At 38.8% G+C, this 22599-nt stretch overlaps 2 protein-coding genes across 4 annotated transcripts in view; both read left to right on the top strand.

Moving 5' to 3' along the window:
- Positions 1-5021, top strand: part of trappc8 (trafficking protein particle complex subunit 8) — a 122507-nt gene extending 117486 nt beyond the window's left edge. For all 3 annotated transcript variants that reach the window (XM_056266417.1, XM_056266415.1, XM_056266418.1), the window contains 2 exons: positions 849-938; positions 4299-5021. In XM_056266417.1, the coding sequence (XP_056122392.1) occupies positions 849-938; positions 4299-4533 (325 nt within the window). In that variant the 3' untranslated portion in view covers positions 4534-5021. The remainder of the gene's footprint in view (positions 1-848; positions 939-4298) is intronic.
- Positions 5022-7663: 2642 nt separating this feature from the next.
- The window catches only part of opn7a (opsin 7, group member a), a 54251-nt gene continuing 39315 nt past the window's right edge, over positions 7664-22599 (top strand). Inside the window, exons 1-2 of the mRNA XM_056266419.1 lie at positions 7664-7881; positions 21514-21598. Coding sequence (XP_056122394.1) covers positions 21514-21598 — 85 coding nt within the window. The 5' untranslated portion in view covers positions 7664-7881. The remainder of the gene's footprint in view (positions 7882-21513; positions 21599-22599) is intronic.

Raw genomic sequence — 22599 nt, forward strand, 5'->3', positions numbered from 1 at the left:
TTCGTTAGCAATATCGCGCGAACACACGTCGTGATCATAGGTCGTGATGGAGAAGGTAAGTTGGAAGAAAGCTCGTCTAACATTTTTAGGCTAGAACATTTAATATATATAGCCAATCGTAGGCTATACATTATTATTTGTGCAGTCAAAAACTCTACAACTACTTTGCAACCAAGCCAGAAGCTTTTGCTAAGGGAAATGTTAGTGGGAAGGAATGAAGTTTATTGAAGAATTGAATTTTATTTTAAATTATATATTATACTGTATTAATAGTCTTTCTAGTTACATTAAGGCTACATGTATTAAGGCAGAGTGCTCTGGGTAATATTTTATATCCTGTCAAAACGTACATTAATCATTGCCATTGCATTTGTATTTTTCAAAGATGTCAGGGAAAAATGCAAAAAGATTTGTTTTTCCAAACTGTTTGGAGCAATTTGTTATATTTTAGTAATTTTGAAATATAACATTAAAGAGTATATTTGATGTGATGAATTGGTCTGTCATTTATCAGATTTACCAATTGTTATAATTTTAATTTGTGCTGGTTAATTATGAACAATGGGTAAAATTGGGGGGCGGGGCTCCACTGGGGCTCCTCCCCTAACCGCATGTGATCTCACTCCAAGCTTTTGATAAAACTTAAGAACCCTGTGATATGTGGTCATGAGATCCAAGAAATGTTGTTTTCTATTGCATTTTTCAATTAAAGAATAAATTTGGTTTGCTTTTACGGAGGATGCACAAGCACTGCGTCAAGAGGATAAATTTCAAGAATTACACCTACATCTGAAACCCATCTTTCAAATCTTGCTGTACTTGACATTTTGTTCCCTTTTTCCCCCTAGTTTATGTATGGTACCAGTCACCCTGACGTTGTCCAACTGTTCCTTGGCTAAGGTAGATGTCATCATTGATCTGCGGCATAAAACGACCAGGTACATCTTAGCTTTTCCTGATCCCTAAAGGCCCCGATATACCTAACAAAAACAAACTGGTGTGACGTCATTTCAAACTAAATCAGGTCAAAACGAAGTTCGTTGGGTGTTTGTTTCGGGAGTTCGAAACCGCTTGCCAAGGTGAACTTTCCGGAAAAGTACGATCTGGCTGGTAAACCCCTTCGAACTACCATTGGTCCGTGGCGATGTTGTAAATGAGACTCCGCCTTTGACGTGGAAATCCTCTGCGGTTCATTTCTCCGCTTCAATCCGTCGAGGTCAGACATCTGCGAGTGAAAACATGAACACACTGGGGAGCTGCTTTAAAATTCATACAAATTGTATGAAAACATGTAAACTGCACATAAGGCAATTTTTGCATTAACATGTTTTTACTCTAATTTGTTATTGTTATATAATAATTTACACAGTTGCTGTTATTTTCATGACAACTATTTTAAACATACATTAAATAATCAAGATATCATAAACCGGTTAAGTAAAATATAATATATAGGCTAATATATAGCATTTATTTAGTGAAAGAGTTAGCAAACCAGCAAGCTGTGGACACTGAATGACTTGCCTGAGGTAAATATAAAGCTATGTGAAAAACGAAGCGTTTTATTGACGTATTTCCGCTGTTGAAACCAGAGGCGGCGCCAGGGGGGGTCTTGGGGGGTCTCAAGACCCTCCCAAAAAATGCTTTGACCCCCCATTTGACCCCCCACCCCTTCCTGATTAAAAAAAATATATATCCGGGATAAATATTTAAAAATGTTTATCTTCAAACTACGCAGAACAATAATAATTAATAATTTATTCGACATACAAAATATATAAACATAAGAATCACGTTCCCTCTAAGCTGCGCGCGTGCGCGGTCGTGCACTTCTGATGCCGCGGCCGCGCTGAAAAGAATAATATGCCACGCAGAGGACTGACGCGAAATGTGTGGGGAAATCCATTTGATTGTATGTGAAAAATAATTGCAGTGCTCAAACTGGTGAGTGCAGTTAACATGTTTCCAAGAAAGAGAATGATGTGAGCGCGTGTGATTGGCAGTGAGTCGTGTGTGCGGACCAAATATCTCAATACGAGAGGCCACGAGAAACGCAAAGACATGTGAAATAAAATCACAATATCATGTTTTAAAGAAGAGTGGTTTGATTAAAGTGGTGGAAATAACGGATGATGGACACAGAACGGTAACAATTACACACACACCCACCCGCGTGCAAACTCAAAATACATCATTAGTTTACATAGATTTAAATAGTTTCAGGCATGGTTAGATTAGGCTACTATAAAAGAGTTCACATATTGACTTTTCTTGAAAATATTTAGCTATTAGATCTAGCTATTTACAGTAAATGCTTCAGTTTGTTTTCATATTATAATAATATAATATGAAAACAAATTGAAGCATTTAAACTATCACTTCAAATACTTCAATTCATTTTTTTATATTATATTATATTGGGCATATATTTTATTATATTATAAGCCTAAATAAAGAATCTCACAAGGGTATTGTTTAGGGCTCATTGCCATTAAAAAGTTTGAAACCCCCTGCTAAAAAAATTTAGGCTAGGAAATTCATAAGCTATAAACAATCATTTCACTTTGATGGTTTAATGCTGCCTGTACAATTAATTGGCTGTACAATAACACTTTATGGTTTTCCTAAACCATCTCAGTGTAACAGCTTAATTTTCTTTTATAATATATTATATTATTGTAAAGAATTGAACTGTCCTGCAGAAGATTTTGTAAATAATTTCTCATAGGATTTCTTAATATAGACTGGAAACAGAGGACACCGAGGAATTGGAGGATGAGGAGGATACTATTTTGTAAATATGTTTTCTGTCATGGGTGTGGCTATGGCAATTAAAGTTCGAGCATATTGTTTGCAAACTGCAATTGATTAATTAATTAAAAACAAAAAACCGTCGGTGTGTGAATGAGTGAATGTGAGGCAATATGTAAAGCGCTTTGGTGGCCATTGGGTCTGTGAAAGCGCTATATAAATGCAGTCCATTTACCATTTACCATTTGTTAAGTAGCAGCAATATGCAGTTATTAGCCGTGTCCACTGTATTTTTTGTTGGTTTTCATGAGACCCCCCTTGAAATGACCAGGACCCCCCATTGCCCCCCCCAATCAAAATTGTCTGGAGCCGCCACTGGTTGAAACACTGATTGAGTGTTTACACGAGTTATGATGCCTTTCAGTAAGTATACTGTATCTTTCAACATACCTTCGGGTGTCCATTCATGTTTATTCTGTAACTGAGGAAGAGATGATCGCGCTCCGCGCTGCCGCATGCATACAGTGATATCTGTCACGCCACATCTAAGAGCGCCAAAACGGCATTTATTGTTTGCATTTTGTGATCAAATAGACATAATTTGAAAGTTTACACCTTGCTTATTATCAAAAGTAACAAAACACTGAGCTCATTGCGATTATATGTGGTTAATGGTGGTTAGGCAACAGCCCTGTATTCGTTGTGTACACATAACACATGAGGTGCAATGAGCCGGGGCTGGGCGGGGCAGCAGGGGGCGGGGCGGGGGAGCAGGGGGCGGGGCGGGGGAGCAGGGGGTGGGGCTGGGCGGGGCAGCAGGGGGCGGGGCAGCAGGAAGCGGGGCGGGGCAGCAGGGGGCGGGGCAGCAGGGGGCGGGGCAGCAGGAAGCGGGGCGGGGCAGCAGGGGGCGGGGCAGCAGGGGGCGGGGCAGCAGGAAGCGGGGCGGGGCAGCAGGGGGCGGGGCGTGTTCGGTTCGCCATGAGAGTATCGCGATACGTATCGTGGGTGGTGTATCGCGGTTTTTCGGTTCGGTTCAAATATCGTTACACCCCTACCATTAAATCAAAGAAGTTTTCAGGTCTGAAACTTACAGGATATTGTTGTAGTATGATGACCTATTATATGTCCAAAGCTCAAGGAAAGTTTGATTTCTCAAATTCATGACCACTTTAAACAATCAATTGCTATATAGCTTAAATAAATGTGACGTGACTTTACTGAAGTGCCCAATTGCAGAGCTGGTGCAAACATCCACATCACTATGATCAGATGCTTTTTAACTCATGTTTTCTCTTGCCGCTGTCATTTTTGTTGTATTTATATTGGTATTGAAAGTGTGCAGCATATATTTACATATTCATCTAAGCGTCGCTCTCAGCAGTGTGGGCGGTGTGTTGGGATGTTCACGAACAGTATACCTGTGGTCACGTCTTTCGAACATCTTTTTACCCCTAATCGAACTTCATGAGTATATCGGGGCCTTTGGGTGCAAATGTTCTAAATATGGACGGTATTTGTCTCACACTCTCGTTGTCTTTTTTATGCAGCCCGGAGTCACTGGAAGTCCATGGTTCCTTTAGCTGGCTGGGCCAGACCCAATATAAGTTACAACTCCAAGCTCAAGAGGTGTACATGCTTTCCTTGAAAGCCTGTTTCTTTCAGGCTGGAGTTTATAATCTGGGTACACCTCGTGTCTTCGCTAAGTTGGCACAGACCAGCGCTATGTGTGAGACCAGCCAGCAGAGCGCCATGCCTGCACTCATTATCATCAACAGCGTTTGAGGTTACACCGAAGTGTTGTTTCCCTGTTCTCGGCCCACCTGAATAAATGAAACGGACCGGAGTCCAAGATTTTTTTTTTTTTTTTTTTTTTACTTCTTGCTAAAACAAAATCTAATTGAGAGAGATAAGTAAATTAAAAAGACTTGAACACGAATATTTCAACTTAACACTGCATCTGATGTGCTTGCCATGGTGAGCTAAACACAAACAGACTCTAGATGTTGATGTTTCGTCTTAAATGCACCTGAAGTGTGACTGGATCTGGGTATTTTTCCCCATGTTAATTTATCTCTCATGTCAGTCGATGTATTATTTTGAATGATTTTTGCTTGTTTTATTAAATATTTTTGTTTTTAGAACTATTTTTTTTTTTTTCAAGATCCCAAACATGTGGTGATGTTAATGGCTATGCATCTCTGCCTCATACTGTCCTGCTGGATGTCTCATGGTTGCCCACTGTGATCTGTTGTTGCCACAGTAACATAAAAACATCCAGAAGATGAAACCCTGTATCTGATGAGCTGTAACCGGTGATAACTTTGCAACTGCTGAAAGGATGGCATATTCTGCCGAATCCAGTCAGTCTGCAAACGTGGAGTCAAGTGGAACTCAACATCACCTTATGAGAAGCCTGTAGAATTGGCAAAGTCCAATGTGGAGCCATCTTAATGTTCGTAACCCAGTAAGGAATTGGCTGAATTCATGTTGCCCGGTCAAACAGCCGAGACTTTTAAGGACCCGTTAGAACATCAAGAGGGTAAAAGTCACAGTTTGAGAGCATATTTTTGTTTGTGCATCTTTGTGTGGGTTTTCTCAAGAAATTTTTAATTTTCTACAAACCAATCATCTTCTCCCACCACCTCAGCTCTCATTTTCATCTGCACTACTATGATCAAACTGTTATTTAAATGTATCTACATGACTGCTTTTCTGAAAAAAAAAAAAAAAAAATGATGTATTATATTTATAACAAATTACTGTACATAGAATAAAATGTAACCAATAACCAAGAACCTGGCTGCCTGTTGCCTTCTTAGATGTTTTTTGTTTTAGAAATGTAATTTACGTTGATTTAGCAAGTACCGTTTACTAAGCACAACATGCAAGTTTGTTCTCTTATATGCAATCCCTGGGAAGCATGTAATTGAACATGTGGTGTGGTGGTGAATGCGAGGCTTTTGATTTATTTTTAATAACAGTATTTGTCTTTGTGTGTCTGGCTATCAGCTTCTTGAAGTGTTACACAAAACTGAGCTTCAAAATCTTGCCAGAAATGCTTTTCGTGACTAAAATTATTCAGCACGGCTGGTTCTGTCAGTGGTGTTGTTTCAGTGCTTTTACAGTATTTCCTGTATGTAAGGCTGGACAGCTGAATTGAACCTCTAGGTTGACTAAAATATTTTGCATTTTGTCCCTGAAACAAACAAAAACTAACTAGCTTCATTCTGTGGACATTGGCAGTTGAAACATCAGTATAAGGAATGTGACAAATTTCAGAGCAATAGACATAACAGTTTTTTTTTTTTTTTTTTGTCTTAATGCTTCATACTTTGTTATAGCACAAATGACTTTTATCTCTAAACTTTTTTTCATGCTCTGAAATTCAGCAGATAGATAGATAGATAGATAGACATACAGATAGATAGATGTTACATTTAATGTTGTTAAATTAATGTTTATTGCATTTTTTTAAATTTCATGTGTGTTACCATGATGGTGTTTAATGTTTGTGTGAATGACACTGTGCAGCTTCTTTATATAAGTATTACCCTTATTGTGGAAGAGATGCTTGTGATGAGCTTTGATTGATCATGTGACCCATCACTGCTGTGATGATTGTTGGTTGCCAGTGTATTACAATGGTACAAAACAGATATCAATACTTCAATAGGTAAAATAGGCAATACTTCAAAATTGGTAAATTAACATTATATCAGATAATGAAATACGGTTTATTACTGTAAATTTTAAGTTAAATATGTAAAACCAATAACGTTGCTACCGTATTTTTGACGGTAAAGTTCTGGTAACCACAGCTGCCGTTTTTGTACCGTAAAAATTAGTTTTATTTTTTACAGTGTATAGTATATGATGATTAACGAGTTTATTTAATAACAGTTAATTGGAAAGTTATTCTGAATAAAGACTTAGCTACAAATAGACCTTTAACATATGATGTTCATGTTCGCAGTGTTTCCATCTCATTTTAGCAAATACAGGTATAGCATATTTGGTTTTCTCTGCATGCTAATGTCTGTTTTATCTTGTTTTTTTTTATAGTTCCAAAAAGTCCACATGCATTTCCCTGACTTTTAATATTGCAAATTGACTCATTCGTACATTTTGAATCATACTTTCTGTGAGATGTTCAGGTAAATGATCAACGGTGATGATGATGACGCTGTAGAAGGGAAGGATTGTTCAGCCCGGTGATGCTCCGTGCACACTCTTCCCGCCGCTGCATCCACGCGCTTCAGATTGAACAAGCGCTCACGTGCAATTTAATGCGTGCGCGCGCTCGTAGGAAACGCAGCACGGTTACAGTGACTTTTATTTTATTTTATTTTAAGTTGATGTATCTTTAACGAAGTTGTCAAACGTAATTGAAAGCCCGTCTGTCTTCATTTGACCTCATAACTACTTTTGAGACCTTTATCCTCAAAAGTAAATTTTGCTCACAAATGGTGCGTGGGATTAAATAGGTTAAAGCTAATCTTCGAATATCATCCTGAAGGCTTACCGACATTTTATTAATTAAATGCTAATTTTCCCCCTTTATTTTCTTTTCCCCTTTCCCTTCCTTTTTGTTGCGTTTCGTTCTTTCCTCTTCTGTCGCTTCCTCTTTTTATCTCCTTTTCATCTCCGAGTGTCTTTCCCTTCCTCTCCATGCCTTCTCCTTTCTTCTTTATTATTTGCTTATTGTAATTATTCATACCTTCAGTTTTGGAAAAAAAGAAGAAGCCTTAGAGCACTAATAATTTTGCACTTGAACGGGAATGGTGAACCTGCTGTCCAAGTAGTGTGTGTGTAAAGGCACGAGAGGCTTCTGTCGTCAAATGTGTATTTCCAAACCGTTGAGCGCACCATATAGTGTGGTTGGTCATTCACTACTCACTGTGAACCACTCGGGATCACCTGCACGTGCATTTGCGCGCACACAGTCTTGCGCAAAAACTCATTTGATCACCGGAAGGTCTGATCTCGCTTTTGGTCTCCCACGCGCATCCCCACGACTGCGCGTGCCACCGCGATGTGGGTCCGAACTGAGGAGCTTTAACGACTGATCACGGATAAAGCGGATGAATCCCTTCGGCTTCCCGAGGAGAGGCGAGGCTGACGGCTGTCACGGTAAGAGGGGGAGATGTTGGGGATGTTGAGTGGAAGAGAGCAGTCATGATTCTTTGAACCCACTTTGCATTAAAGGAATTTGCCGAGTGATGACATCGAATAGGTCCTAGCGAGCAGGTGCATGTAGATAAATAGCGCGCAAAGGGAGCAGGTGTGGAAGCGAGAGTTTGGTGCCGAGACGCGCGCCAGAAACCCGAGTGTGCGATTATTCCGCTTTTCTCTTTAGTTTTATGGTTTCTTAATAGCATCCTGCATGTATTTACCCCCATAGGCCTACACTTGTTAATTGTTTGTAATCCAATATCACGTGGTGTTTCCCCAGGCTTTAGTTTTGGTCTTATTAGTGAATGAACGAAGCTGAAAGCTCGTGTGCTTATCGGCTGAGTGTTGCGCTTCTCTTCGCATAGAGATCGGGGAGTGTTGTAACTCATTTTTCTTAAACGTCTGTATCTCAGTGTTATCAAAATTGTATTCAATCGCCATGTTGCAAAGTTTATAAATCTACAACTTATTCGTAAACTGCATGCGTCAAGTATTGTCAAACACAAAGAGGGGTGCTACGATTAACCCCACTACTTGGGTGTTTGTTACACCAAATAAACATATTTTACAATTTTTAAATTACTTTGTGTCAATCAAATGTACTTATTTCAAAATAATTATCACCTCCCTCATCAGCTCGTTGCGTCATCAGCTCATTTCATTTTAATTTCAAAACGATAAATTAGTTTTCTGTGATGGGTAGGGTTAGTGTAAGGGGATATAATATACCGTTTGTACAGTATAAAAACCATTGTCAATGGGAAGTCCCCACAAAACATGGAAACGTGTGTGTCTGTGTGTTAGTCATTTTGTATACAATCTTTGTGAGTACACTAAAAAAAATTGCGGCGAGTGTTTTATGGATATGTGCGCGCATCGGGTTTATATGTATGTGCGAGTGTTTATAGGTGTACATGGAATTAACATTATTATATGTGTATGCGAGTGTTAAGGTGTGTCTGCGTGCTGCGAGTGTATATGTATGTGCGAGTGTTTATAGGTGTATGTGCATGGAAGTTTATATGTATATGCGTGCGTCAAGTTTATATGCAAGTTATTCACAAGTGTAGCCTATATAACATAATATGTATTGGTATGGATTTCATATTAGTGTGCACGTGTATTTCATATATGTATTTTGAACATCCAATAGTATGTATGTATATGCGAGTAATTTATAGGTGTGTATGCACGTGTGTTATATGTATTGATAAACGAAGTTTGATTTAAATCCTATGTGGCGCCTCATACAAGTTGATTGTACTTAAAATTTTAAGTAATTTCAACTTAAATTACATTAAACTGACTTTAAAAAAAGTTAAAATCTAGTATAATTTATTAAAAAAAAAAAATAAGGGCTTAACTTATTTTGATGAGTTAATGCAATGTAAAAACATGTCAACTTATTGGCATAATTAGAAGTGTGTAGAAGTACATAATTACAACCCTTCATGTCTGGTAAATCACTATATTTTTAAATCTTTTTTAACAGATGAGACATATTATAAATTAAAACAATAGAACCAGTTCATTATGTCATTTTAAAAGCCATGTGCTTGTACATTAAACCTTTATATTTTTCACACTTATAATACAGTCCCCTTAGGGCAGGGGTCTCAAACTCGCGGCCCGCGGGCCATTTTGTGGCCCCCTACTTGACATTAAAGTTTAATGTTAGTGCGGCCCGTCGTTGCGTGTGCCGCGTTTTTTAAAAAAAAAAATATTTTTTTATCCCTTATGGGCTACCATAGATAGTCTCGTGACAGTTTACGGTGGGTTTGTTGTCAATAGTTGTCATAGACAACCGCGAAGTACAAACATACTGCGCCTGGAAAAAATGAGCGCGTCGCTTCAATTATGAGCTCGCTTGCCGCGCACCTACATTTGAAATAACGAACTTGAGCGCGCAAAATATGTGAGCGCGATATGTGAACGGGAGCGACGTGTTGGAGAGAGACCCTGCTCTAAAACAATGTGAGAATAATCATTTTGAGCTTGTAATATGTGTCCAACAGGTTGATAAGAAGGTTTGCTTTGATTTGTGCAGTATTTGCCTGAGACACTATACATGTGTAGAAAGAATTCAATAAGACGGGCAGACATGACTGCAAATATTTGTATTTCAAAAGCAATAATTGTTTTTCTAAGTATAATAAAAGGAAATGTGCCTTCCAAAAAAAAAAACATTCAATATCATTAATGTGTTGTATAAAGAAAATAAAAAGGACATAAGCAAATATAAATATCACAAATATGTGTTATACACAAAGAAAGTTTGTAAAATGAACTTCAACTGTCAGAAGGACAGCTCATGAAGAACCAATCATGTACAGAAAGGAATGTTCAAATTCAGAGGAACAGTTCGGAAGAAACGTTAATAATAAATATTGAGAAGATTGGATCAGTTGTGCTCCTTTTTTGGAATACTTGAATACTATTTTTTGTGGAATACTTGATGCGGCCCAGCCTGACCCCGACTCTACCTCCAGCGGCCCCCACTGACCCCGACTCTACCTCCAGCGGCCCCCAGTTAAGTTGAGTTTGAGACCCCTGCCTTAGGGGGATGAAGGTCATGTGTGATAGTGATTTCTCCCCATCTCATTTCCCACCCATGTTACAACACTCCCTGCTGCCGCAATAAAACTTTCTTCAACTAATGAAACCGAGACCAACAAACCATACTATGATCATTTTTTGTTATTACTTTGCTCATATTAATATTTAAAAATATTCCAGTAATCCAATACCTCTATTCAGTAGCGGAGATAGCGTGGGTGCTTGGGTGCGGCCGCCCCAGGGCCCCGTGCCAATTAGGGGCCCCTCAAACGCCGGCAATCTTGCGTCACTGGACAGGAACGGGGCCCTCGCCAGCAGTGATGCCGGTAACTTTTTTCAGTAACGAGTAATAACGCGTTATTATTTCCAAACCAGTAATCAGATTAAAATTACTGATCCAAATTACTGTGCGTTACTATTTTTTGTCATTTTCTTTAGTAGAAATGATGGCTGATATGCGATATGAAACCGAAATGTGAGTGAGGAGGCAGAATCGCGACACACTCCAACTCCCAGCGTTATCCTTCCCGTCCAGATCCAATGCTACCACATCTTTAAATTACTATTAGTAGGCTATTGTTTGAAGTTAACATTATAAAATACGTAGACCTACACTACACCACAAAACTAGTTGAGGATAATTTCTTTAAAATTGGGCAATTCCATCGTTATGAACGTGACATTTGGTACAAAACTTGAAATGTAAATTCTCAGAAAATGCATTTAATACCAATATATTGAAACGTCTGTTTATCCTCCTAAATAAAGGAGTCCAGACATTAGAAAAATATCAGTCTACACATGCGTTTTATATTTAATATGAGGGAAATACACATCCGTAACGGACGTGACACAAAAAAAAATTAACTTTTAGGTGGCAAAAGTACAAAAAGTAATACCCACCGGATGAAGAAGGGCTGGCTCTCCACAGAACAAAATATTCATTTTGTCTTATTTTTCGTGTTCGCATTTATGAGGGAAAAACAATGTTACGTGACAGTTCCCCGTTACGGACGCAAGCGCTCTGAAAGCGGCACTGAAAGACTGCTTTAAAACTTTCCCAGAGACATCAAACATAAAGTACAAAGCCATTCATTAAGGCCAATTTCGTTTTGTATTAATTGTATCTTAATCTTAATCAATGTTTCATCAACCAATTGCCTGGATTTAATAAATAAGAAGTAAATATAGCAGACAATAGATAATCACGACACGGAGGCGCCGGCGCGTGAACTGGAGCTCGTCTTGTGAGTCATAAATGAACCGAAACACAGAATAGGCCGCCTTGCCTCACACACCTGAGAAATATATCTATAGAAAGCTCGAAATGTGTACTTTTACTGAACAATTCAAAACGAAAGAAAACAGACTGTTCTCTGAAAAGAACGAGATAGTCTTTGTGTTTTATTTAACATATAGGCCTAAGCTTACTTGGCTCAACAAGTGACACATTATTACATATGCATTCATCAGATATTTTACGGGTTTTTTTAAGGTTTTAATTTTAAAATGACTTGGTAGCAAAGGGCCCCATGATGAAGCTCCGCCCCCACTGTACTGAGAGTCTAGCTCCGCCCCTGCCTCTATTTAATGCCTTTTCATTCTAAATCTGAAGTTTTACTAGTGCGTTTCCCACTGAAGTTCATTATTAACAGCCTTTAGCTGTGCCTGTGGTCTGAGCCTGGAGTCTGTTGTGGTTCTCATCTCAGACTCAACACTCATAGATGAAGAGCTCAGGGATTCATCCTGTAAAGCTTTCTTTCCTCCTTCACCTGTCCCTGACTGCAGCCCCTCCTCCTATCAATATAGTAAATTGACATGCATTCTTATGGTGATGTAACAGGTCAGCATATTCCTTAAGTATATTACTCTAAAGAATAGATGAGAGTGCCAGAAAGTGGGGTATATCAAAACAGTCAGGAAAGCATATTATACCGTTTTATATAAAATCCTCTAGACAGTTAATGCAATCCGTTTGTGTGATTTTGGCTGTTTCTTGTAAATCTTAAACTCTTTCTGTACCTGATGATAATAATACTAAAATCAAGCTTTGAAAGTCACACAATGATTGACACTTGCTTTAAGCATTTTGTTGGGTTCTGTAGTTCACTCAAACTAGGGTCTTCAATCTTTCGGAACAGGGCAGAGACCGAATAGAGACCGAAATTGAGCAGTGTAACAAGTGCTGTATTAGTTTGAGGTCAATCAGCGATTGGCAGAGCTCCTGAAATACTGCGTTTGACCCCTGCTGAAAACCCTTGCTCTAAAAGAAATGACTCCCCTAAAATAAAAGCTGCAAGTGAAGAAATCTAGACATAAGTATTGTAATTGTACTCCTGTCCTAGTAATTAACTAGTACTATATTTTTGTCCAGAGTGGAATAAGATTTGTTGGGATAGATGGGTGAAATCATTGTGTTCAAAATCGTTGAAGGCCTGTCTTAATGCATTATGGAGCCTTTAAATTGTTTATATAAATGTATCGTCGATGAGTTTAATTTAGGTAAATCAGTTTAAACTGTTATTTTTACTGTTAATTTGATTTCTTTATACAATGTCAATGATGGCATTTCAGTCAAATCAGATTGTTTGGCTTCCTAAAACCAGTGTGAATGTGATGTGGACTGAGACACTGTCACAACTAAAAAGCTCAGGCAAAAGTCAATGCAAAGACATGTTTTATTTTTACTGTTCAATTTGATCGCTGAAAAGGCTCTCTTAAATTTGTCCCACACCAGAACTGATGCATTTTTATTACGGGACCCCCCATAGTCTCATCCAGTGGAAAATGCCAGCTGACCACTTATCTAAATATTCTCTCTCTCTCTCTCTCTCTCTCTCTCTCTCTCTCTCTCTCTCTCTCTCTCTCTCTCTCTCTCTCTCTCTCTCTCTCTCTCTCTCTCTCTCTCTCTCTCTCTCTCTCTCTCTCTCTCTCTCTCTCTCAATGTCTACTGTGGTTAAGTCATACTGATATCATATGACTTTCACAAGACTTATATTTACCACTTGTTTTTCCTCATTAATGAGTTTTGAGAATATCCTCATTTATCCTGGTAATTCAGGAAGATGTGAGGTGGACTTTTCTCAGTCTATACGTGACAACAATGCAAACACAAATGACAAAACCACACTTTCTTCTTGGAATCGACCTCAAATTCAGATGGATTTTGAATCATTGCGGCTGACTGATATAAATGCATGCCCTGAGAGAGTGGGTTAGAATACATATAGATTGAGTTATGAATGCATATCTGGAGACATGAAGACTTCGCCCAGGCAGGCAGAACAATCTGATGGAGACAACCTCGTGGTCCCTCCTTTTATTAAATCACAGACTTCAGACATTTGACTTGTGAATGGAACTGCATTCATAGGCCTACATATATTCATGCAGGGCCGGCGATTGCTATATAGGCGAACTAGGCGGTTGCCTAGGGCGGCAAATGTGTTGGGGGCGCGGGCGCCCTCTAGTGTCGCCCTTGGCCTACTTCCCATACACAGAATTAGAATGACAAGCGAAACAAAAACATGTTTATTAAACATGATCATCCTAAAAGGCGCCCCTCAGCCATACGTTTAATTACTTGTCAACCTGATTATTAGATTGAATGGATGATTATTGTCGATCATTTCCTAAAGGGGCGGGGGTTAGTTGCGTTACGTTACGTTCTATGGTTACGTTAGGCGCGCTGATCGAAAATGAAGCGGTCTAAACCCTCTGGTGCACAGGGACGAAAACGGAGAAAGCAACAAGATAAAAAGAAAGCCCAGTATAGAGGTAAGTCTTCTCATCTCATCCATTAAGGTGTCAAATGTTCTGGCCATCGGGACAACCGGGAGATTCCCGCGGGCCCGTCGTGCTTTTCGGGCCGATACATATCTCATACTTTTATTTTTATTATTTTTCTCTTAACGGCCCATAAAACTCGTACATCGGTGGCCCATTCGTTTTGTTTTGTTTTGTTTTGCTTAATTGGCGTCGATAATTACTTCCAAATATATAACTTACTTTCAAGTAGGCCTATAGAAATTTGTAGCCTACAATAGCCTACTTATGAAAGTTTCCTTAGGCTGGCTATTAGCCTACTGTCATGGGATTAATATTTTATCTATTATTATGTTGTAGTGTAATGTAGACAGACACTGTTATTAAAAGAGGTTTGAATTTTTCTTTGTTAAATTTGCACACTGAATATGGGTTGGAGCTTTTAGTTTTGAACTCTCAAAGTGCACCAGATTGATGAATTTAACATTAAAATGCACAAAATTTTCTTACCGGGAAAATACCCCCGAAACCCCCTAAACCTTGTAGCAGCCTAATAGATTAGTAATGATAGTAGGCCTAGTGGTGGTAGCTGGTAGTAGTTGTAATTTATCTACTACAAGTTATGGTCAGATAAGATGGGGGGGCGCGCAAAACTCAATATCGCCTAGGGCAACCAAAGGGTTAGAGCCGGCCCCGGTATTCATGTGCCGTTGTGTGTGTGATCAATGGATGACTGTTTGGCTGACTGATCCTCATGTCTCAGCTGATGAGCAACAGGTGAATTAAAGACATTCTCTGATGTATCACTGTCTGTGTGTGTTGGGATGAGTGTGTAGCCTCATATAGAGTTTTACTATTTGAGCTGTGAGCGTTCATCTGCTCAACATCAATTAGGCTTATTTCAGAGTTTTTAATAGCCTAATAAGTTGAGAGCTCGGCAAACTAAGGCTTGCCTGTCTTTGTGTCCTGTTTTCATTAATATTGCTCTTTGCCTAGCAGGCTAATACAATATAAAATGGCTTTCACAAACACACGCCCATCTGTGTGTGTTTTGGCGGTTCTGAAGCTGTTTTTAGTAAGAAATATGAGATATATGCAACATCAGTGGCACCAAACACTCCAGGCAGCAGTGTTTTTAAATGATCTTGTTGTAAAGGTGTGGAGTGAAGTCATTTCGGAGCAGAATCTAGTTTAGTTCATTCTTTCACTTGGTTATTACATTTGGCACAGAGGTTTGAGGAATGTAAAGCCAACCAGCCTTTGGCTGTGCGACTATTTGGCGTTAATAATGAGGAGTGAGGAGCCTCGACAAAGATGAATGTGTGTTTGTGTGCGTGAGAAGAAAGATGTCAAGCTATAATGGCAGAATAGAAGCGAGTGTTCAAAAGAAGTTGATGATATCTCTCATTTTTACAGGCAAAGGTGAATTTATATATTCCTAAGAGCAAACGTTCTTCCAGTAATTTTAAAGTGTAAACTGCTTAAACTAGTTTTGCTAGTTAGCCTTCTTTTTTTTCCAAGACTGGTTATAACTTGTTAAAGTCAGTTCATGACAACCTGGTACCTGACTTTTCCTAAAAGTGTCTGTATTTTCATTTAAAATGTTTTTCATATAAATTACACAAGGCAAAAAAAAAAAGAACACATTTACCTATTTCGGCGGTCATATTGGCCGCCCTGAATTTCACGGTATTCTTGTGTTACATTTCCCGTGGTTGACCTTTGTCTTTCTCACTGTCAACAGAATATCTAAATAAGATACTTTTAGTTGTTATTATCTTGTTCTGAGTTATGTTGAATGGATATGGAAATATAGCCTATCTGTTGTGTATATGCGATAATTACGGTAGGCTACTAATGATATTATTATTTATAAATGTATAATTAAACTTGTTTAAATGTACAGTTTGGTGTTGTTTTGTTTTTAAAAGATATCCTACTACAATAAATTCATTAATCTCTCAATTGGGTATTTATCATTAAAGATATAGAGTTTGGAATCTAGCGGTCAAAATGACCTCTTGTGGCAGTTCTAGTAGTTATGGAATTCTGGCACTTCTAGCGTTAAAGGTATTGTAGGTAGGAATTTTATAAAAAAAAACTTTTTTCCAAATTTGTTTAAACTTTCTATATATGTATCAATGCATAATTAAAATGTAAGTACCCTGATAAAAAGAGTATAAAAATCGAGTGACTCTAGACCGTTTAATCTGCACTAAACACAGCTCATTATTTCCATCCGGGACGAAACAAAGGATTGGCTTAGGCGACTGTCACTCTCTCGCAACCATGGCAACTACCCTTTTGCCACACAGGACCTGCCCACTTGCGCGTATCCGTTTGATTTGAGGAATTCAAGAGGCACGGAACCTAGGAATAGCAAAACAATGGCAGAGAAAGACCAATCAAAATTCACATATGCAGTTCGCGAAGGCAAACCAGCCAAAAAAAGGAAGAGAGTAACGTTACTAGAAAAGGTAATGAACAAAAAGTCTTTGGATAAACAACGATTTATCTGTCCTCGAGCTGACGATGCAGTACTTGTCTCTGGAGTGTAGTCCTCATCAGAGTCAACAATGCTTTCATCATGGAAACTCTTACATGCAGAACACCATATATGTTATGAATGTTACACGAAATTCATCTTCATCACAGTGTAAATGATGCCAATGGAAAAACGTGTATGATGCAACCGGTATTTAGCTTTGCCTTATAGATAACTAGCTCGTTAGCGAATCAATAAATATATATTTTAAACTTTACCAATATCAATACGCTAGCTTGATTGTGAGTACAAAAATACATCTTATTTGTTTATCTTCTTAATGATAAAGTTAGATTTTTTTATTACATGTGATTCTGACATGATGTCACTACATGCACTGCGCTCCTTCCTCTCCGCTCGTCTCAGGTAAATAATGTAAATAATGCGTCTTCAGCTCAGCGGTCGGAGTCGCGCGTTCATGTGTTTTGGGGGCGTGGCTTTGGAAGGAGCCCAGAAGGAATGAATGGAAATAATGAGCTGTCTTTAAAACAGTCGTGAGAGGTCTACAGACACTCGATTTTTATACTTTCTTTTTCAGAGTACTTACATTTTAATTATGCATTGATGTATACAGAAAGTTTAAACAAATTTGGAAAAAAGTTTTTTATAAAAATCCTACCTACAATACCTTTAAGACATTTGAATGTGCGTAGAAGGAAGTGTAGGTCTGGGTTTTTCAATCTCTGGAGAGGTTTGTGTGTGCAGACTCAGCCTTTCGCTCCACAACTGATCAGTATGCTGCATGTATGCATTTAAAGCAACACTAAGTAAGAATTTTTACCTTAAAATAATGTTTTCAAAATTGTTTCAGTGGTTCAAAAAGTCGTGACATGGTGAAATGCACTTATGCCACCGTTTAGATCGGGTCGCGTTTCTGTAGTCCGAATGAGACATAAGAAAACTACAAATTTGACTTGCTTTACGGCAAGCGTTACCATAGACAGTATAAGAAATGGACAGAGCCATCTCATTGGAACTCAGTTGAGACAGTTGAAGCCCATTTTTAGCGATTTTTGAGCACTTCCGTTCCTGACGCGCAGACTCAAACCGACTCAAACTAAGCTTGATGACGTGAGCAACCTGTCTGACAGACGTTAATCTTCTAGTAGCTGTGCGTGAAAATTGCCAACGTTAATCTTGCAGAGACGGGGAACTTGAGCAAAGAGTTCTTTGGCGTGAGTGAGCAGGAGTAAGTATTCCGTTGCTTTTATGGACTCATTATCTATGGGCTTCTCCCTTGACGGGACGTCCCCCCGATTGCCTGCGAGCTTCTCCTCCTGTCTGTACGGTCATTTCTGTACAGCGCGACAGAGAGTCGAGTGGTTATGACGCAATCGTTAGCCTATATTTACTAAATCTGTTTCTACGGGGCCATAATGTAACATAGAAGGTAATGGAGCCCTTTATACATTGTCATGTTTCTTTAGAAATAAATAATGGACAAATGGAGTCTTTAAACGCCTCAGATGTAAAGTTATTTGCTGTCAAAGGCCTCGTTTACACTGCAGGTCTTGATGCCCAATTCTGATTTGTTGCCTATATCCGATTTTTTTTACCGTCCGTTTACACGTTCTTTAAATTGTGACCCATATCCGAGTCATGTGTTTACACTTAACTGAAACATCGCGCATGTTTAAAGGGGTCGTCTTGCTCAGATGGACGAAGCGCAGCGAGATCTCAGGACAGGTGGGAACATACAACATGATCTCATGAGTAGCCTATCTATAGCACAAATTTTATTTCTCATGCCATTTATAGCCTACGCCAAAAATAGTTTTTGCTTGCATATGATACGCACTGTAAACGTGCGTATTAAACGCCATAAAGCTATATTTTTGGCGTAAATGCCACGTGAAAAAATCGTGGCGGGCTTTAACGAGGAGCAGTGGGTCCGAAATTTTAGGATGAGCAAGCCAACGTTTGATATGTTGTGTCAACGTGTGTCCACATTCCTCTCCTACGACGACACAATGTTTCATCGGGCCATCCGTCCATCCGCAGATGCGCGTCTGGGTTTCTCTCGTCATTAAACCGCGGAGACGCAGCCTAATGCCTCGGAAAATCCGATCTGCCTGTTTACATGACAGTCGCATTGGCACATATCCGATTTACATCTGATTTATTTCCACATATGAACGAGGCCTGAAACCGATCTCGAAATATCCGAATGCATGCGTTTTTTTCCTGTTTACACTGTCATAGAACACATCCGATCTGTGTCGCATACGAGTAAAAAATCGGAATTGGGTCACATTTCACTGACAGTGTAAACGAGGCCAAAGTGACGCCAAAATGAATGGGAGTCAATGGAAATGCTAACGCAAGTGAAGTTCTGCTACAACATGGCGGCACCCGGCCGGCTTCAACTTCCGGTCGATGGATTACCCCCTTGAGCGTTACATCATACTTTCATAAAATCATGCATCATACTCTACCTTGTCTGTGGCCATTGTTGATTCCAAAGCCGGTGCTGGATAAACAGAGAGCGTGCGCGTGCGACAGTAGGATGCGGACGCGGTAGGCTAAATTATTTATGACAGCAGTAATGGACAATTCCGCTTCCAAACTGTAGGGCGACCGCAGAGGAAAAGTTGCTTGGTGTTGCTTTAAAGGATTAGTTCACTTTAAAAAAAAAAAACTTTTGCTGATAATTTACTAACTCCCATGTCATCCAAGATGTCCATGTATTTCTTTCTTCAGTCGAAAAGAAATGAAGGTTTCTGATGAAAACATTCCAGGATTTTTCTCCATATAATGGACTTCAATGGGCCCCAAATGGTTCAAGGTCCAAAAGACAGTTTCAGTGCAGCTTCAAAGGGCTTTAAACGACACCAGACGATGAATAATGGTCTTATCTAGCGAAACGATCACTCATTTAAAAAATAAATAAAAACGTTTAAGTTTTATAAGCACAAATGCTCGCCTTGCTCTGTTCTGTGATGCGCGTTTGTGACGCAATTACGTTGAAAAGGTCTCACAGAACAGAGTCATCATTCATTGAAGTCCATTATATGGAGAAAAATCCTGGAATGTTTTCATCAAAAACCTTAATTTCTTTTCGACTGAAGAAAGAAAGACATGGACATCTTGGATGACATGGGGGAGAGTAAACTATCAGCAAAAGTTTTTTTTAAAAAGTGAACTAATCCTTTAAGGGAAGTAGGCAAGGAAGAAGGGAGAAAAAAGAGCGAGAGAGATGGAATATTTATACAGATGTGATTTAAAGAGCCTGGCAATTAGCCTAATGAAAGTTAAAGGCTATAGACACCGTTTTTAATAATCATGTATTCTTTTAGCAAAGCATGCTTCTAAAAGGGTCTAGAGCACACGTTTATAAAACAAAATTGAAAGAAATTATTTATGTGCTCCAGATTTACTAAAAAGGAGATTACTAGGAAGGATTGAGCAGGCATTCCCAAGTGTTTTCTGAAATGAATGTACAAGATAAGGAGGCTATATGCGATAGAAGAATAACTGCCAGCATTTTTACATAGACAATCACCACATTTCCTTTTCTCTCACACTCTCTCATTTGTAGTAGCCGTGTTTACAAGCAGGTTAAAAGAACTGCTGGCGTTAAAATGAACAATCTGCCATCCATTTATTTTATTCAGACTGGTTTTGAGAGCCAAACAAATTTACAAATCTTCGTACAATACTTGTCTCGTGAACACGACAAGGTTGATGTCAGGATTAACTGTGAACTGTGTACTTTATTGCATTTACATATGCATTTGGCAGATGCTTTAGCTACACATTTTTTCATGCATTCCTTGGGAATCAAACCTATGATCCATTGCTTGCACTGCCCACTAAACACTGGACGTCGGATAGACGTGCAGATCATGTCTATAATGGGTCCGTCGGTCCATGACCAATTCTGGACATCTATTCGACGTACAAACTAGGTCCACTATTTGGACGTCCAACCATGACCCAACTTGGACGTTCAACATTTGACCGTTGAACTGGGTCATTTTTTTGGACCTCATTTGGACGTCTATTACAGGTGCAGGAAATTTACATGATTAATATGCAATATTTTTTGTATTTACAAATATACTAAATTTCAGATACTAAAATTTGATGTTGAAAAGACGTCCACAAACGACCACATTTGGTCCCACCGACGTCAATATTAGACGTGCAAAAGACGTCGAATAAAGACGTCACCTGGCGTTACAAAACAACTCCTTCAGTGGACCGAAATTGAACGTCCAAAAATTACATAGAAAAGACGTCACTATGACGTCACATTGCGCAGTGGGAACATGACGCCTATATGCTGTACTGATTGAGCTAAACAGAAATGCAGTGGCATATGTATGTTCTTTGAAATGCATAAAGCATTTTAGAAAAAAAAAAAACTAGACAGTGAAAACTTTGTATATTGAATTCAATAAAAGCTATATTTAAAATGTAAGAATGATGTACTATATAATGGACAAAGTCATGCAAATTGGTTGACATTTTTAACCTTTTACACCAACAGTCAAATCCATTAAATAATCAGACTAAGTTCAATATCCCATAAACTATATCAGTATTAAGTTATGGGGATACAAATGGCATCGATTACTGACTCATTCCCAGATACGTCAAAATAATCTACTCAAAGAATGAGGCAATTCATTACAAACCCATAGCAGTCTTCTGTAATCGACATGCAAATGTGTGAGCTTGTTTGTGTGAGCAAATTCTCTCTCTCTGTGTGTGTTTTACAGATGCGAGGACTGGACAACAGCAGCTTCCAGTCTAACATCCCAGTGGCTGCTGACATCACAGTGGGTGTGGTTTACTCCCTTTTTGGTAAGAGCGAGAATTCGTTTAGAATTTTTCATCTGCATTCTCATCAAGTTTGTTCTATGAACCATAACCGAATCACAGGTTTTCCATCTACTGAGAAAAAGTGTGGACTGCACTTGCAATTGCATGGCTTTGTTCTGGCATCCACTGCCCTTAAATTAACATAAGTGAGTGAAACAGTGCGCATGTGTGCAGTTCTGAACTCAGTTTATATCTCCAATGCTGGATGTTCTTTAATGGTATATGATTGTTCTACACATGCAGGTGATAGTAAGTGATACGGATTAGGTTTGTGATTATCAGAACGCTAAAATGAAATTGTGATTGCTGATAGCGTTTTGTGTGTGTGTGTGTGTGTGTGTGTGTGTGTGTGCTCTGGCTGTGTTGTTTTAGTGCCTGAATCACTTAAGGAATTATGCTAATCAGATAATGGCACAAACAAGCCTGTGGAATTGGGGCTGTTTGCGCAATGATCGCAATTTGAACGCCGTGCAATTTGCAGTAAGGCAAATCATAACAGATAAAGAGCGCACATTCACAGACATGCAATGCATATGTATTTTAAAATACATATAGTGTGTTTTGCCATTCTACAATTGCTAAATTAACTTGGCCTTTAGTGTACTTTGCAAATTACGTAATTTATAAAATGAATGTATATTATTCTACTGTTTTTCTACTGCGGTTTTATATAACCTCAAAATCTGTTTTGTGAAAATGAAATAATTGCACATGTCCAGATTGTTGGTTATGGCCATGATGCACCTGCACATGCCTTTAAGCCAAAATATTCTTATGTGGTTCTAAAAATTATTTCGAATTGATATTAGGGGGTAATAACCTGATCAGATAATATTTAAATGAAGTGTTCCTGTTCCCACAAAGCATTCATTTTTATTTAGAAACCTGCATTCAATTATTGATTCTTTTGGTGTCGTTTAGTTAACTTTTAAATCAAATTCGGCAGTTCAAATGCATGCTAAATGTAGGCTACATATTCCACA

Source organism: Rhinichthys klamathensis, unplaced genomic scaffold (genome assembly GCF_029890125.1).
Source record: "Rhinichthys klamathensis goyatoka isolate OS25496 unplaced genomic scaffold, OSU_Roscu_1.1 h1tg000248l_1, whole genome shotgun sequence".
Taxonomy (NCBI): Eukaryota; Metazoa; Chordata; class Actinopteri; order Cypriniformes; family Leuciscidae; genus Rhinichthys; species Rhinichthys klamathensis.